This window comes from Vanacampus margaritifer, chromosome 18 (genome assembly GCF_051991255.1).
Source record: "Vanacampus margaritifer isolate UIUO_Vmar chromosome 18, RoL_Vmar_1.0, whole genome shotgun sequence".
NCBI lineage: Eukaryota > Metazoa > Chordata > Actinopteri > Syngnathiformes > Syngnathidae > Vanacampus > Vanacampus margaritifer.
Window position 1 is genome coordinate 8,427,922 of NC_135449.1, and position 17,255 is coordinate 8,445,176.

The 17,255-nt window shown below is 39.9% G+C and overlaps 1 protein-coding gene across 50 annotated transcripts in view; it reads right to left on the reverse strand.

The window, feature by feature from the left end:
* The window catches only part of LOC144037977 (ankyrin-3-like), an 88,964-nt gene that overhangs the window by 38,659 nt on the left and 33,050 nt on the right, over positions 1-17,255 (reverse strand). For 28 of the 50 annotated variants that reach the window (XM_077549921.1, XM_077549942.1, XM_077549944.1 and 25 more), the window contains 22 exons: positions 17,091-17,189; positions 16,143-16,328; positions 15,891-15,914; positions 14,660-14,758; positions 13,179-13,277; positions 12,845-12,943; positions 12,571-12,768; positions 11,239-11,337; positions 9,808-9,906; positions 8,940-9,038; positions 8,346-8,543; positions 7,677-7,775; positions 7,498-7,596; positions 6,902-7,099; positions 6,709-6,807; positions 6,354-6,452; positions 6,143-6,241; positions 5,202-5,297; positions 4,816-4,888; positions 4,575-4,634; positions 3,552-3,587; positions 1,028-1,151 (listed from right to left, as the gene is read on the reverse strand). In XM_077549921.1, the coding sequence (XP_077406047.1) occupies positions 1,028-1,151; positions 3,552-3,587; positions 4,575-4,634; positions 4,816-4,888; positions 5,202-5,297; positions 6,143-6,241; positions 6,354-6,452; positions 6,709-6,807; positions 6,902-7,099; positions 7,498-7,596; positions 7,677-7,775; positions 8,346-8,543; positions 8,940-9,038; positions 9,808-9,906; positions 11,239-11,337; positions 12,571-12,768; positions 12,845-12,943; positions 13,179-13,277; positions 14,660-14,758; positions 15,891-15,914; positions 16,143-16,328; positions 17,091-17,189 (2,381 nt within the window). The remainder of the gene's footprint in view (positions 1-1,027; positions 1,152-3,551; positions 3,588-4,574; positions 4,635-4,815; positions 4,889-5,201; positions 5,298-6,142; positions 6,242-6,353; positions 6,453-6,708; positions 6,808-6,901; positions 7,100-7,497; positions 7,597-7,676; positions 7,776-8,345; positions 8,544-8,939; positions 9,039-9,807; positions 9,907-11,238; positions 11,338-12,570; positions 12,769-12,844; positions 12,944-13,178; positions 13,278-14,659; positions 14,759-15,890; positions 15,915-16,142; positions 16,329-17,090; positions 17,190-17,255) is intronic. The other 22 variants (XM_077549932.1, XM_077549930.1, XM_077549923.1 and 19 more) reach the window with 6 other exon arrangements.

Here is a 17,255-nt window from a genome sequence, read left to right on the forward strand (position 1 = left end):
TGTTTGGCAACGCTTAGCCCAATTTGTGTTACATGTGCTAAGGGCCATGTAATGGAACATGCTTTTAATTTCCTGAGGCCAGGCAAAAAAGTGTGTCATTCTTCAGACATTCGGTGACGCACCATTCCAGCGACCCCTCCCACCCGTCCATTCAATGTTGCATAAGTGTTAATATTTTTTTGAACAGAAGTACATTTGAGCTTTGAAATCTGCTCAGTGGATCCGCGGTTGAATCGAGCGACTTGTCATTTACTTTTGGATGGTATCAAGCTGACTCCAGAGAAATACATTTGAATCAATCAATAAAATCGATTAAGATGGACATGATAGAATTTCTGTATGATCCCTACAAGTTATAATTGATTTTTTTTTTTTAACTGTCTTCTGAATCTATGAGACAAAATGTCATATTTTAGTCTATGTTTTACATTTTAAGTACTATTAAAAACGCAAACTTTGACCTATATAATTAATTAAATAAAAAAAAAGGTTGTTGTGATGGAAACTGGGACAGTGGCATTTTTTCTACAGCAAACAAACAAGCCCAAATGTAACCGTAAATATGTGTAGTACCAAGTTTTGTGCCGTCGATGTGAAGAGATGCAACGTAATTGACAGCACGAAGAAGAAGCAGAGAAGGTCCCCAGCTACTTAAAGCTACAGTAATTTGCTCTGTTTGTAGCTTTTGCTCCTCTGTGTGTTGAAGTAGAAATTGTTTTTCAGTTTAAATCTATGCTACTTTACATTAGCCTGTTTGTGGCATTTTACATTGAAGATTAGCATTAGGCTAGCAGACATTTGTAACAGAAAATGATATGGTTTGGTGATTACAGTATAAGCCTGTGAGTATAACCGTGACATCTAAGCTACTTCCCATTAGCATGTGTATGGCATTTCACATTATATGCTAGCATTAAGCTAAGCTAGTGGATTTCCATGAGACAAAAGTTAAAGCCTTGGCAGAGGTCTGCGCTCTTAGACCCTCACGTGTGTACCTAATGAAGTGTCTCAGCCGGCGGTCTCTCACCTCTGCGAACGCGCGCCCACGCTGAAGCCCATGTAACCCTCCTGTGGCAGCGAGTCGTCGCCGAGCTCTCGTAGGTCCTGGGGCGCCAGGTATTTGTCCGTGTTCCCTGTCATGGCGTCGTCACCTGCCGTCCCAAAAAACAAAACATAGGAGATGAGGACATTGTTTTCGCGGGGATGTTACCGGGAATGACTCATAAAAGAAGCACGAGCTCAAGACCTAAAGAAGTCCACATCGTCACGGCAACCAAACAGCAAACATCAGTCAAGGCATATTAGATAAAAGAAAACAAAAAACAGAGCGACCGTTAGACGTGTACTTGTTGCTGTGCAAGCTCGTACTGATGAGCTCAGAAAGTGGAGAAGGCAGCAAGTGCACACAAGCCGGCAAAAGAGAATGAAAGAGGGGGGGGGGGGGGGGGGGGACGGCATTCCAGCACCCCCCTTCTCCCTTCCCCGCCATTCCCTGTCACCCTACCCCCTCCCTAAACTTTCACAGACCCCATCTGGTGACATTCCAAGCCTTTTCTTTTTGGGACCTACCGTGACTCACCTCTGCCTCGGAAGCACTTCATTCAGCGCTAACCCCCCCCCCCCCCCCCAACTTTTTTTTATTTTATTTTTTTAAACGGTCTCTCTCTGTGTCTCTCGATCACGCAAAACAGATCCGCTTTCTCCCGCCTACCCGCCCCTGCTCCTCGATAATCCACTCTGTGTGTATGTGTGTGTGTGCGTGTGTAGGACACAAATAGCCAGCTGGGTGTGACTCACACTAAAGTTGTCTAACTTGATTAAGCGAGCGTCTGCCTGTAACTAACTAAATAAATTAAGTTGTATTTATATACACACGGGCACTTGCCAAACACATTTTTAGGTATCTACTCAAAATAAGAACAATATTAATATTAGGGGTGTTGGGGGTTTAAAATGTTTGATCGCAATTAATCGCATAACTTCAATATTTAAATCACGATTAATCGCAAATTTTATAGCTGTTCTAAGTGTACAATATTTTTTAAAACATAAGTGGAAAAAATGTTCAACTAATAGAAATATGGCTGCATCTTTTAGTCATTGATACAGTAATTTCACAATAATTCATAAAATTGAGTTAAAAGATGTACTGTACTGTAAAAACCAAGTGTGATATTGATTTGTGTTGTCTGCCACTAGATGGCACAATTGCATTTGAAAGACATTGGTGACAACTTTTTTCATTTCATTGTCATTTTTCATATTAAGAGCTATCTAGTCTTTAAACATGAAATAACTAAATTCTGCACATTTTTTAAATCTTAAAATACATCTTGACCTCAGTCTTCACAAATGTGTGCATTATTATTACATTTATTACTGCTAAATTTTAAGACGTGGACGAGTCTGCTGTGTTGTGACTGAAATTCCCCCAGAACAGCCTTTCCAAGTAAGGGGCGGTCATTAATTGTGTGTTAAAAAAATTGGTGGCATTACAGGAACTTTAAATTAACGCACAAATTTTGACACCCTTAATTAAAAGGGTTAAAAAAAAAAACTAAAATAAAAGAGGAAAAGAAAGAAATCTTTTTTTTCAAGTAATGTACAATGTTTTTGTGTACATAATAATTTACTATGTCACAGTATCCAGTAGCTGATTCTGAAAACAAAACCAAAAACCAAAATGTAAAGAAAATGCATGTCTCTAGTCTGTTCAAATTTGTGGAATAATTCTGAAAATTAGGGATGGGCGAGTACCGATACCATCGGGCCAATAACAGTAACAATAACCTTTTTTCAAGATGACGATATTCTCGACGGCGACCGATATCAATATCAGATACCCTTTTGTCGAAATTGGAAGATAAAAAAGTAGAATAGAAAAAAAAATTGCCATTAAATTCACACAATTTCAAGGATAATGCTATACTGGGAATTTGGGACAGAGCTGTCTTTAAAATGATCTGTCATTGTTTTTTTGGGGCAATTTTATGTATCAAAAGTACTCATAATAGTAATATCGGTACTTGGTATTGGTTTGAAAAAAGTGGTATCAAAGTCCCTAATGAAATGATTTGAAAATGTGCAGGTCAATTCATTCTTTTAAATGAACTAAGCACAGTTCTAAGTAAAATATGCGTTTATAATAAATGTTAAGACACTTCAAGTGATGTCATTGCACGTAAAAAAAAAAAAAAAAAAAAGATGTGACATGTTATATTTTAAATTAAATATTATGGTTTCTTTGTCTGTGACTGTGTAAATCTATAAAAAAAATTGATGGCAGGCCGACACCAACAGTTTACATAAGGAGGGCGCTGGACGTCCTGAATTAGAAGTGCAACACTTTGTGAGCGTGTGTGTGTGCGTGTGTGTTATTTACTACCACTATGTAAGCTTGCGTGAGTGTGTGCGTGCAAACAGTCAAGTTACACACCAGCCAAATTTAGACATGAAAAAGCGCTCACACACACACACACACACACTACATTGTGGTTATTTGAGGTTAGTGCTTGCAATAAAAACCCGGCGTTTTTAGTTTTATGACTTACACGAATAGCTGATGCAGATATTTCCACAATCCATCTCTGTTTGGACAAAAGCACAAACACACCGTCTTAAGCTCGGTTTTGTCATTTGGCGGAACGTCGCCTAATTAAACGGAGATAAGAGCCAGCCAACGGACGGTTTCACTCTGATAAAAAAATAAATAAAAATTGCTGCAGGGAAGTTTCTGTTCGATCCCTAGTTGATCTTTTTTATTCGCAACGTCACACTTTTGGGGACGCAGACGAAACAGCCATGTTTGCTTTGGCCCGATTGTGTAAAGTGACACTGACAATAGATCAAGTGAGTGTGTGAGCAAACGCGGGCACCCACTCCGTGCAAACACCCCGGGCAGACCGTATCCATGGCAACAGAGAGAAAAGGCTGACTCGCTACATTTTGCTACCCCCCCCCCCCCGGAGAGCAGGGGTGCGACTGAACGGCAAAGATAATAGAAACACTGTCAAATATGAGAGTAAACCCTCTTAAAAGGAGACATTTGATGCAAATTTTTCAAACGGTTCCCAGGCATCTTAATAAAAGCTTGCTGACATTTTTTCCGACATTATACACACAAGAGAAAGAAATATAGCACATTTAATATCCACTTGTCACACTCTAGTTTGGAATCGCTGGTTACCGTGACAACCAGGGTCGGCGCTAGGGTGTTGCGACCAAGCAAGGGCTACTTAATAATCTAGCGACTTTTCTGACCCTTCAAAGATGATTTGAACAAAAAAACTGAGCAGCAAATTTCATTCACGACCCAACATCAACAACTGGGGGATTATTTGATTTTAATCGATTATTTTAAGATTACAAGTTAGAGAATTAATTTTAGTTTTGGACCCTCCATAATTCAAAGCACATACCGTATATAAATAATTCAAATGCCACTTCTCCAAAATAAATTCCATTTAAATGAGCCAATAAAAAGTAGGTAGAATTGGAAATGTAAGAAAAAATGGACGATGAGGATAACAGATCATATAAAAAGCAATAAAAAGGATGAAGAAGATGACAAGTACCTTCATCACCATCGGACATATAGTCCTCTGTGATCAATTCGGGAGCATTGGCCTTACAGGCTGTGTGATGGGGATGAAGGCAAGCGTTAAAGAAGAAATATGGAAATGGAAGTCAAGGAAACAATTCATGGACAAAATATGGCGTAAAATCTAAAGAAAGAGCTCAAGTTGAATGACACAAAAAGAAAAACTGACTGGGATTAAGCTTTAAATAAAAAATAAAAAAACACAGATGTCTTACCGTCATCGTCCGACATGTCCAGCACCTCGTTCATGGTCTCCGGAACGTTCATCTTATGCTTCTCTGTGACCGTCTGCACAAACGACAACATATTCCCGGCGTCAAGCTGGGCATATGCAAGATGAACGTATGCACTCCCTGACCGTGTGCTTCCTGCTCTTATCTAAACAAAATAGTCAATTATCAACTCCTACACATGGACCAGCAAAAACATGCAAAGACAGAGAGAAAATTAGCTCCTGCATAGTTGTGCCTTTTTGGGGGGGGGGGTTTACATTTGAAAAAGCATATGGTATTTCACCCCCCCAAAAAAGTTTTTGTTTAGTTGTATGAATGGTAGTAAATAAATAATTTTTGGACCAATTAAGCAAAATGGGACAATGTACCTGCGTGGTCAGTGTCTCCTCTGTGACCACCTTGAGCGTGTCCACCACGGAGATGTAGCCCAACCTCCTGGCGATAGACAGAGCACTGTTTCCATTCTGCATAGGAAGAAAAAAAAAATGTATAAAGCCAAAAGGAATGTTTATTCAACCTATTAAACCTCCTATGCTTGTTTGTTTGGTACACTGAGAATATTCATGGAATGTTGTACGTTTAATTACGTCATCAAAAAAATTTATTAAAATTAAATGAATTAAAAATATGAAATTATTATTTTTTAATATTTAAAAAAAGAATATGAAATAAAGAAGTAATAAAAAATCAAAAAACTGCCCACAAAAAAAATCCCAAAATGTATATTCAATAAATTAATGAATACAAAAATTACATAAATATATAAATAATAATAATAATAATAATAATAATTCCCTTCTGTGGTTGAAATTCATTTGGCTAAAATAAGTTGAAAAAAATACAAAAAGAATGACAAGATGAAGACTTTTACAAAAACTACATTAAAAATAATTGGAAAAATAAATGTTTAATAAAATACTGCACATAATAAAAACAAGAAAAGAACCAGGCCCACCTAGAAGTTGTTGCACATTTTAAAAATATTTTTTTCCCGGGGTTTTAATTGTTCAAAAGCTCCACATATATTAAATATGTATTTTTAGAACTTTTCTGTTGACTCTCTAAAATTGATTGTATTCAGAACATAGCTGAGCTTTTCATCGAGTAACAAAAAAAAGAAGAAGATTTTTTTCCCTCAAGCTGCTGTGTTCTGCCTTTAACATAGCTGCAAAGAGAAAAACAAAAAATAAATATTGACCCAACTAGACTGTTTTTTCCCTACAAAATTCCTGAAATTTTCCATAACGCATGGATTGAATGAGAAAAATCAGAGACATTTAGGCGCCGTATACAGTGCGTGTGTATTTACCGTGGTGAGCTCGTTGGGCGACGCCCCATTATGTAACAGCAGATTGATAATGTGCGTATGTCCCTGCTGGGCAGCCTGATGAAGAGCAGTGTAGCCGTTCTGTGGGACACCGAAAAAAGAAATTCATCCCATACTGGAGTGGAAGGAAATAATCAATAATAAATAAATAAATAAAATTCCATCCAGGCAGCTAGACAGTCAAATAAATTACCTTGGTTTTAGTGTTGACCTTGGCTTGGTTTTTCAGCAGGAAGTGGACCATCTTCACGTTGCCATAGTGACAGGCCACATGGAGGGGAGTGTAACCCAACTGAGGACACACACAAAATGAAAGTCACGCTTATGACAATATTGTTAAATACGAAGGAAACGTAGCAAATTCAAAAATAGAAGCTAAGAAATTGAAAGTTGTTGGAGAAAAAAAATGATTAAGGATTAAAAAAAAATGAAAATGTAAAAAACTAAAAATGCAGACAAAAGAATGATCAAAACAACAACATAAAATGCCTTAAAATTACAAAAAAGTTTTTTTTTTTTTTTATGCCAAATTTGTTTTCAATAAATACCTTGGTCTCAGGGTCTAAGGTTGCTCCATGGTTAACCAAAACCTCAGCCACATTGACTTTATCCTCCTGGGCAGCCAGATGGAGCGGAGTCAAGCCGTACTAAACACCAATGAAACAAAGGACGACAGGCTTGAATGAATTGAAACTTAAAAACGATGACAGCTTTTTTTTTTGTATATTCTTCAAGTTGCACCTTGTTGCCCGTGTTGACTGAAGCATCTCGCGCCAGCAGCAGCGTCACGACGTCCACGTTGCCCTCCTGCGAGGCCAGATGCAGCGGGGTGATGCCCTGCCGCGTCACGCTGTTGGTGGACGCGCCGTACTCCAGCAGCGTGGTGGCGATCTCCAACTGGTTCTTCTTCGAAGCGATGTGCAGCGGTGTGTAGCCATTCTGGAAAGCAAATGTACAATTTCAACATACTAATTGTGCGTCATTAATTTAATTTCAGCTTTCATAGTTCAAGATGCATACTCAGAGAGAGGAGCTCGTTGATCCATTACATAAAAAGACAAATGTAAAATTGTTCCTAACTTATATAAAACAAACTCATTCTTCCACTCCAGTCCTATGGATGGCAGTAATGAGCCTGAGAGTCAATTATAGGTTTATATTTTTCCCCTCCAGACCTGTAGATGGCAGTAATGAACAATACAAAATGGACACCAAAGGATATTTGGGATCTGATTTTCAGATCTGGACCGAAACGTAATTTAGATTTTCAACCCATCACATTCATATAGTATTCTCCAACTTTGCACTTGGTGTACGTAATTAAAAGAGGCTCTCACCTTGGCGGCGCCATGCGGTGATGCTCCCTGTTTGAGCAACAGCAGCGCCACCTTCTGGTTATCGTAGTGCGCAGCCACATGCAGTGGAGTTAGTCCACTCTGGACACACGAACATACAGGGTTAGGTGGCGGTTAGAGCTCAATCACGACCCCTGGAGGAGGTGAAAGGGGGCGTTCACCTTGCCAGCGGCGTCCGGCGCGGCGTTCTTCTGCAGCAGCAGGTTGGCCACCTCCAGCTTGCCGTACTTTGCCGCCACGTGCAGCGGAGTGAAGCCCTTCTGCAAAGAGAGAGAGCAAGCAGCACTTGGTTACCTTATTTAACTAAATGAGGGTGTCCCCCAATTTTTTTTTTTGATAGATACTGTATTTGTATATAAACATATTAATAATATTTAAATTTATATTAAATATATGATGTATTTATAATAAATATAAATATTTAAATTTGAAAAAGTAATACACAAATATATATATATCTATATGAAATATACATATATAAATAAATGTATATCATAAAACAAAATTCAAATAAAAAATATAAATCTGTTAATACACAAAATAAAATAATTTCATATAACATAGTATATGGAAAATAATAAATATAAAAAACTACTAAATAAATACAAATATATGATTACATATATGTAATTAATAAAAGTTGTTAAAATCGAATATATATAAGAATTAAATGTTTTAAATAAAAAAAATAGTTGTTGATTAATTAATTAATTAATCATTGGAGGACCACTCTACTGACCATTATTATCGTATTTTTGATTCAGCTCTTATATTTGCATCTCATTTAATTGTATCAGTGGCAGTAAGTTTTGCATGCATGCGACGTTCACCTTGGTAGTGATGCCCAGGCTGGCTCCTTGGTCCATCAACGCCGCCGCCACTTCTCGATGACCCTCCCGGGCGGCCAGGTGAAGGGGCGTGTACCCGGAGTTGGTGGTGGTGTCAGGCGATGCCCCGTTGGCGAGCAGCTGTTGAACGATGTCCTGCTTGCCCAGACGACTCGAGATGTGCAGCGGCGTCTGCTCGTCCTGCCCATACCAAAAAAATAAAAATTAAAAAAATTACAAAAATAAAAACAACAACTGTGCGTGTATTCATAGCATGTCACTTTTCTACAAATTTTGTTGTTACAGGCTCATACCAAAATAGTTTAAATTCATTTTTTCCTATGTTTTGGAAGGTCTGAGTCGAGCCTCATAAACAGAAACTCCCAACTTTTAGGTGCTAACCATTTTCTTCACTGTCTTGTTACATAAAAATAGACACAGGCACAGGCTTATTTACCCACAAACTGTATTTACATGACACATGAATGCCATGTGACCTCACGCACGCACACACACACACACACACACACACACACACACACACACACACACACGCACACACGCACACACACACACACACACACACACACGCACTACCTTGGCCTTGGCATCGACTCGTGCGCCATTCTGGACCAAATATCGCACCACGTTGGATTGTCCCGCCCTTGCGGCCATGTGAAGCGCAGTTTCCCCTCTCTGGAAAAAAACACACACAAATGTGAACGCACATACACAAAATTAAATAGACACAACACACAAAAACCTACATACATACACAGATATGAACAGACAAACACACACAAAAAAAACACACATGCAGGCTGACTAAATTTCCCAAGCAGACACAAAGGTATAGAAATGAAGCGCTCCCAGTTTTTATACACGCCGTGATGACATCCCATAACGCCCGTTGCCCCAGTAACCCGGCCACAGACACGGCGTGGGCGAGCAAATACTTGAGGTTGATGAGCTAACTGTGCAACACTTTTTCCCCCCCTCTTCTTCTTCTTGTTCACTTTTCCCACCCCATGCCTCGCTCCTTTTTTCGCCCCCATCCTGGCACGAGAAACCCAACAGGAAGTTTACGGTGTTAACGTGCCCGGATGAGGGAAACACATGGAGTTAATCTACTAAAGAGGTACACTGGACCGTTTCTCAAGGTTAAAGTTATCCTGACTCAAATAATAAATATAACTAAAACTGACCAAAAAGTGCATCTATTCGCATTTGGAACGTGTCTGAGCAATCGGGGTGTTAAACTTCTCAAGATGATGCAAAGAAAGGTCCAGATCGCTATTAGTGGTGGAAGTTAACAGCTAATTAGCTGGTAGCCGCTAACTCAACAGTCAAAATATGAAGAAAAAAAAATTTATGAAAAATGAAAAAAGTCAAACATGTAATAAAATGGCAAAAACGAAAACGAATCTTTCTCCTCAAGAATGTTGCCGTTCTTCTTCCTACTCACCACATTGCTTGTGTTGGGCGAGGCGCCGTGGTTAATGAGCTGGTGGACGATGTTTTCGTGTCCCATGAACGCCGCGACGTGGATGGGAGTCAGGCCGGACTGCGAGTTGGCGGGGGGAAACAAAATTTGACAATATATAACTGTTTATTGCAAAAGTATTGGGACACATTGGACTGATACAGGAAGAGGAAAAGTGAAGAAAATGTGGAGCTGCTTCCACTGTTTGTGTTGAGTGGCTTTCCAAATTTGCAAAAAATACAGTTACAATGCATAGATTCACCCATTTCATTATTTTTTTATTAAGTCATGTTGGAGCCAGGTGAGTTGAGGAGCTTTATTTAGTCAAAAATAGAACTTTTCCACCATCTTGCGGTATCTATGGGTAATTTTAAGGGAGCATCAATTACTTGAGGATTTGCGCATTTCACAGCAGGGCACGGTCTATATCCCATCCCCGTTGACTATCATGGGGAACACCGTATCGCAGATTAAGGTCAAATGCGGCTGTTCTTTGCCTGCCAAGTTCTTCTTATCGGGTCGTTATTTGTAAGCATTTCACTTGTTTCAAGTTTCCTCAAATTTTTTTTTTTAAGAAAAGCTATTTTACAAAACGGAAGGTGATTTTGAGGCCAGCTTTGTTTATTTGTTTTCCGATATCTTGTCATGTCAAATTTTCCTCATATAATGACAGTTAATTTTGCTTAAATTAAGTAATTAATTAACTCATTAACTGCCATTGATGGCTATAGACGTCAAAAATTCATTTGATATTCGTTTCACATTTTTTTCCCACTTTTGTTAACAAGAGTATGAAAACCTAGAAAAAAATATATTTTAGAACAGATATAAAATTTGTGATTAATTGTGAGTTAACTATTGAAGTCATGCGATTAATTACAATTAAAAAAAAAAATTCTGACACCCCTAATTTTTATATATATATATATATATATATATATATATATTTTTTTTTTTAATCAGGAGATTATAATTTTTAATTGTAATTAATCACATGACTTCACTAGTTAACTCAAGAGTAATCACAAATTTTATATCTGTTCTAAATATATCTAATACATTTTTTTCTAGGTTTTTATACTCTTGTTAACAAAAGTGGAAAAAAATGTTAAACGAATAGAAATAGTTCAAATGAATTTTTGACGTTTATAGCCATCAATGGCAGTGAATGAGTTAATTAATTTGTCCTGAGTCTCTATTCTGCACTGCATATATGTTGTAGTTCACCCCAAAGATGTTCTTCCAAACCAGCACGCATTTGTGGCCTCTCACTTTGTTCAGCGGGAAGAAACTATTCCCACAAAGTCGCAAGCCTACAATTGTTCAAAATGTCTCTATTCCAAGCCCCGATTGGCTCATTCAGCATTCCGTCCCAATACTTTTGTCCATAAGCTGTCTGGATGTGCGACATACCTCGGTGACGGCCTGTATGGAGGCGCCGTGCTTGAGCAGAAGCTCCATCACCTTGACTCGGTTCTTCTTGCAGGCGATGTGCAGCGGCGTGAAACCATTCTAAAAGCAGACGGAGGACAAAGGCGACTTCAAACAACCATCCGCCGACAGAAACGCTGCTGCGCCAGCACACATCTGGAACGCCGGATGGAAAAATCCACACTGTACTTTTTCTTCCCCCGACGAGGAGCACGTGTGGAAAGAATTCAATCTGAATGCGAAAAGTTTGCGCTCTGGTCTCTCCTTCCTACTTCAAGTAGCTCAATCCGATGACTTCATGCCACTTTTTTTTTTTCTTTACTCTGGACCCTGCCAGGCTCTTTAACCACACCCTGACAGCTCCCGTTACACAACCGGCGCGCCTGTCTCACTCTGGGACAGCCACTGAGGGTTCTACATCCATTAGAAATTTTAGATACATTTAGTGAAGTCCAAGAGAGCCCAGGATTAATCGATTTGATCAATGAAATCGGGATTATAAAAGAAATATAGAGGAGCAGATATTTCATCTGATCACTATATGGTGACTGCAAATCCAAAATTGAGACAAAAAAAAACCTACTGAAAAAACAACATCAAAATTGTACCAGATTGAAATGTTGAAGAAACAAGAAGTTGTGGAAAGCAACTTTGAAGTACTTGGAGATAATTAAAAAAAAAGAGAGAGAATTGAGAGTTTGCTGAAACAGTGAAAGAATGTCTAAAAAATAATAATAATAAAAAGAAACAGTGAAAGAATATGCTGAATAAACTATTGGTAGAAAAAGAGGACATTACACAGAATGGTGGATACTGTATCTGAAGCAACTTGAAGACTGATAGATCAAAGAAATATTGGGAAAATAAAAATGGATAAATCAATAAGTGCACAGGAAAAAGAAGAAACAATTACAAATTATCAGACAGGGAGGTAAAGAAAAGCTGCAAAAACAATAAACAAATGTGGTTTGAGGAAAGAAAGAAGCTGCTACAAGGAACGATATGAAGACACTCTACAAAATTGTCAAATAAATTTCTGGCTCAATTAGATCATGTCAGACTAGTGTTCCAATCAAAGACAAAGATGGAAAAATACTAACAACTGAAAAGGAACAAAACTTTAAACCAATGTGACCCAACTGAACTATTCACTAACACTATCTTTCTAGAAACAGAAGATCCAACAATTAACACAAAGGCAATCACCGAAGAAGAGGTGAAGTCCGCCATCTCAAAGCTGAAAACTTAACATAGCTCCAGGCCTGGATGGATTCCCGGCTGAACTGCTATAAAAGAAAAATCCTGCCTCCTCACCAGGGCTTTGGCATTGGGGTTGGCCTTTTTGTCCACGATGACCTTGGCCACCTTGTAGTGACCGCAGTGGGCGGCGACATGCAGCGCCGTCAGGTAGTCGTTGGTCACGTCGTCCACCGGCGCGTCGTGGTGCAGCAGCAGCTGCACGCAGTTGAGGTGGTCGCCTTGCGTGGCCATGTGCAGCGGCGACAGACCGTTCTGGGCCAACCAAAGATGTTAGCGTGAAGGCTAACGGGAAGAGTGTTGATAAGTGGAGGCCGCTCGCAGGCGTTACCTTGGTCTTGGAGAGGATGGGGGCGCCTCTGCTGAGCAACATCTCCACCACTTGCTCGTGGCCGCTTCGGGCTCCGCAGTGCAGCGGCGTCAGACCGTCCTGAGGCATCGAACGCACCAGTCAAGCACACTACATTTTTCCCAGCACCCCCTGTAATCCACTACCACAAGCAAGCCTAAATGTTTTTTTTTTTTTTTTTAAACAACACAAAGCCAAACTGTGTTATTTTGTGAGGGTCTTTACTTTCTGGACCTGGGTTTGACATCTACAAGTGAGAAATGACCATCGTGTAGCATGTGTGTTAGCATACTAAAGTGTATGTGTGCATACAGACCTTGGTCCGTGCCTCTATTTTGGCTCCCCGCTCCACCAGGAGGCGCACCATGTTGCCGTTCCCGCGCTTGGAGGCCACGTGCAGTGGCGTGATGTCATTCTGGGCACAAAAGAAAATATGACATAAAATCTATTCATCTATTTTTCTTCAGAAGGTGAGCTCCCAGCTGAACGAGGGGATACACCCGGGATTGATAATGTTAAAATTGCTAAAGATCTCCTTCAGGAGGAACATAAACAATCAGGGCCAAAATAACTTGACCTTTGGCCTCAGTTTGTGACATTAGCTTTGGAGTGTAATTAATTTATTTTATAATTTTTTTTTGTTTTATTTAGGGGTGCCAGGTGAAGTTTTCATCCTCTTGTTAACATAAAAGTGAAAAAAAAAAAACTAATAGAAATATGGCTGCATCTTTTAGTCACTGATGGAGTAATTTCATAATCCATCCATCCAGCCATCCATTTTCTTAACCTTAAATAATTTGTGTTGAGGTCATTTTTCTGCCACTAGATGGCATAATTGCATCCGTAAGACGTTGGTGACAGCTCAGTGCATTTTTCTCTATCAAATCTTGAACATGATGTAACTTGTAAAATTCTGCACATTTTTTTTAAAATTGTAATAATCCAACTTGACCCCAGTCTCTACAAATATATGCATTACTATTAAATGTATTACTGCTAAATTTTGACGTGGACGTGTCTGCTGCGTTGCGACAGGAATTCCCCCGGTACATGCTTACCAAGTAAATTGCGTGTTAATTTTTTTTTTTTTTTAATTAACTCAAAATTAACGCACACATTTCACCACCACTAGTTTTATTATTATATTTCTCCAATGGGTTTATTTTTATATTACTTTACAAAAAACTTTTTTTTTTTTTCAATTTTAACTCTGACTGCCAGACGTTTTCAGAAAAGGGATGCCGTGGGTGCCAGCTGATTTAAGCATTTTGACTGATCTTTTGACTGATCTTTCAAGGTCCACAGAAAATTATGTGTTTGGACTATGGAAACACACATACTATCAAATGAAAGATTGGACTCTCATCTTTCATCAGAAAAAAAAGTTGTTCTACCTTATTCCGTTTTTGAGTAATCAACAATAGAAAATGGTTAGTTTCACCTCTGTTTTGAAACAAACGTCTTTTAACGTCTTTGGCACTCCTCCATAGGATTTTACTAAACGTTATTTAACGTTTTTGGCAGTCAAAGAGTTAAGGACAAATAGACAATATAGATTCTAAGGCCTTGGTGGAGGTCTGTACTCTAAGGTGTGACATTGAACAACAAAAACTCTTATTTTACATGTATTTCCATTTTGTTCACCCAAATCTTATGGTTCTCCCTCGACTCCCTATACATTTGTCTATACATGCCAAGTGACATGCAGTACGTGCAACACGTGTGTCCTTTCAGCAGAGTGACACAGACAGCTGGCGCATACTTGTGGCGCAAACATATCCGTACACGCGCACTAACCCGGGCCTTGAAGTCGACTGCGGCGCCTCTGTTGAGCAGCAGCGTGGCCACGTTGATGTTGCCGTAGTGAGCGGCGATGTGGAGGGGCGTGAAGCCGCTCTGTGGCGCACAAACACACACAAAAGAGAAAAAAAACGGAGCCCATTGAGACGATGCGGCAAGAAGGTTTTTTTCCTGTGAGAGCGAGGAACGATGGGAGGCAAAGCTGCAGCAAGCTCGGGAACTAGTGTTTTTTTTTTTCTCCAACAAAATAAAGCGCATCAGCTGCTGTCAAATGAATAGCATGCATATACAAGAACAGATTTTTTTTTAGTTGTTGATAACGGCAGAAGACACAACTACGATTAAATTATAGATATAGACATGCAGGTAAGCATGCATCTTCAACAAACACTACCATCTATATTAAAGACTAACATCAGCTTGAAATGTCACAAGACCGAAATAGGATTCTTTCCAATGCACTTGTCACAACAATAAAAACGTACCCAAATACGCACATTTTTAGCGGCTTCTGTAGCTCAAAGTGTCTCCCTGCTGACGTGCACTACTTTAACTAGCTAGGTGCTAGCTTACGGAAACAGTGTTGCCAACTTAGCAATTTTGTCACAGTACTGCAGTTAGTGACTTTTCTGACCACTCTAGCAGCAATTTTTCCAATAAAGAAACTAGTGAGTTTAATTCCTGCTAAGAAATGGACAACATGAGCCAAAAAATTAATCGTGTCGGCCGGGTACACGCCCACAATGTTGCAAAATATCGTTTTTTAAATACACTTCCTCGTGTTTCTGCAAAATTACCAACACACAGTCTAACACGCCTCCGCGGAGATTTACACGCCTGATTTGCGCCGGACATTTGCACATGTGAGCACGCATACACGCGCACACACACACCTTGACCCTCAAAAAGAGGTCTAAACTTACGGGGCCCAGCAAAATGGACCTACAAGGACGGGTGGGCCCCACAACTCTGTGAAATCCCGAAAAATTGGCCAAGCATGTAACAGCAACAAGACCGCACACACGCACGCACACACACATACGTAGTGTACATGTGCACACACAGTTAGATGTACACACAAAGAGTAAATGAGGTGCACAGAAAGTGAGGCGGCAAAAGCTTTCATGCTAGCATTTAGCGTTCATGCTAGCAGCCTGAAGGCTTTGCGATGAAACCATGGGGAGGAAGGGGAGGAGAGAGGAAGAGTAGAGCAAGAGAATGCGTGTACCTCTGTTGTTCTATTCACCATCATCTAGAAACAGAAGGTCAAAGGGGAACGGGGCGAGAAAGAATGTGGGGTGGTTAGAGTACCACGACAACAGTGACACCATGGCGGCACCAAGCGGCATGATGGGTACGCACTCCATGAAATGACTAAAAAAAGGGGAGCGGACGCACGATTGGACGCCGCGCCGCCGCCTCCTTCTGGTCAGACGCTAACAAAAACGTTGCGGTGAGATGGCGTCTTCGATCGGCCTACCTTCGACTCCACATCGGCGTTGTGGTCGCTCTGCAGGAGGAGCGCGGCGGCTTTGGTGTCGTCCTTCCTGGCGGCGATGTGCAGCGCGGGGAGGCGCACCTTGCCCTTGGTGTCGTTCTCCAGGAGCAGCGACACCACCTGGTCGTGGCCCTGCTGCAGCGCCACCGCCAGCGGCGTGAAGCCGTCCTGCGCAAACAGGCAGAGGAATAGGATTGGCTAACAAGATGGTGAAGGTACAGTATATGATTAGCTAGCAAGCCGGATGCCCTCACTTCACATCTGAACAACATTAAGCTAATGCTAATGTAGCATGGAGCTAACAGAGGCTAAATGGAAGGAGGAAGTGATGTTTGTAGTCCAATCATGTATAGCAAAATTCATTCTTATGTATTTATCATATATTTTATTATTTATTCTATCCACATATTTACATTTCTATTGTTAGATTACCTGTTTTTGTAATCTTTTGCGTGTTCAAATAAATCAGAGTTGAGATCTCGTGAAGAGGGTCCTTGCAAGGTTTTTTTTTAATCGGAAGTTTCTGATGGCACAAAGGAATTTCACCAAGCCATGTTTCTGTCCAAATGTGTGTCGTCTCTCTCAGACACGGGACTTTTATTAGAAAACGCCTCCCCCTCCCTCCAAGTACAAAATCAGATTACATTCTCCTAGTATACTAGATTGTCCTTGAACTTTCAAAAACCGGATTTCTGACGAACAGAAACTAGACTTCTTAGATAAACAAAAGAAACGTATTAACTTTCTCATTTCTGGGAAAAGAGGACGGAAGATAACAAAGAGGAGAAAAGCATTACTCATCAAGCTATATTCAGTTAACATAGTTATATGTACATCTTCACAACTGTAACTAAATTCAAAACAGTTCAAATATAAAATGAAATATTAAAATGTCAACACTATCTATCTAATTATTCATTTGAAGGTCACCTCTGTGGCAATGCTTTGGCTGGAGCCGTTTTCCAGCAGGTAGTGCACCACGTCCAGGTGATTCTCCTGCGCCGCCATGTAAAGTGGTGTGAAGCCATTCTGGAAATAAAAACAAAACAAAAAGGTCATTATACTTTCATTTGTTATAGGAACTCAATATGTGTC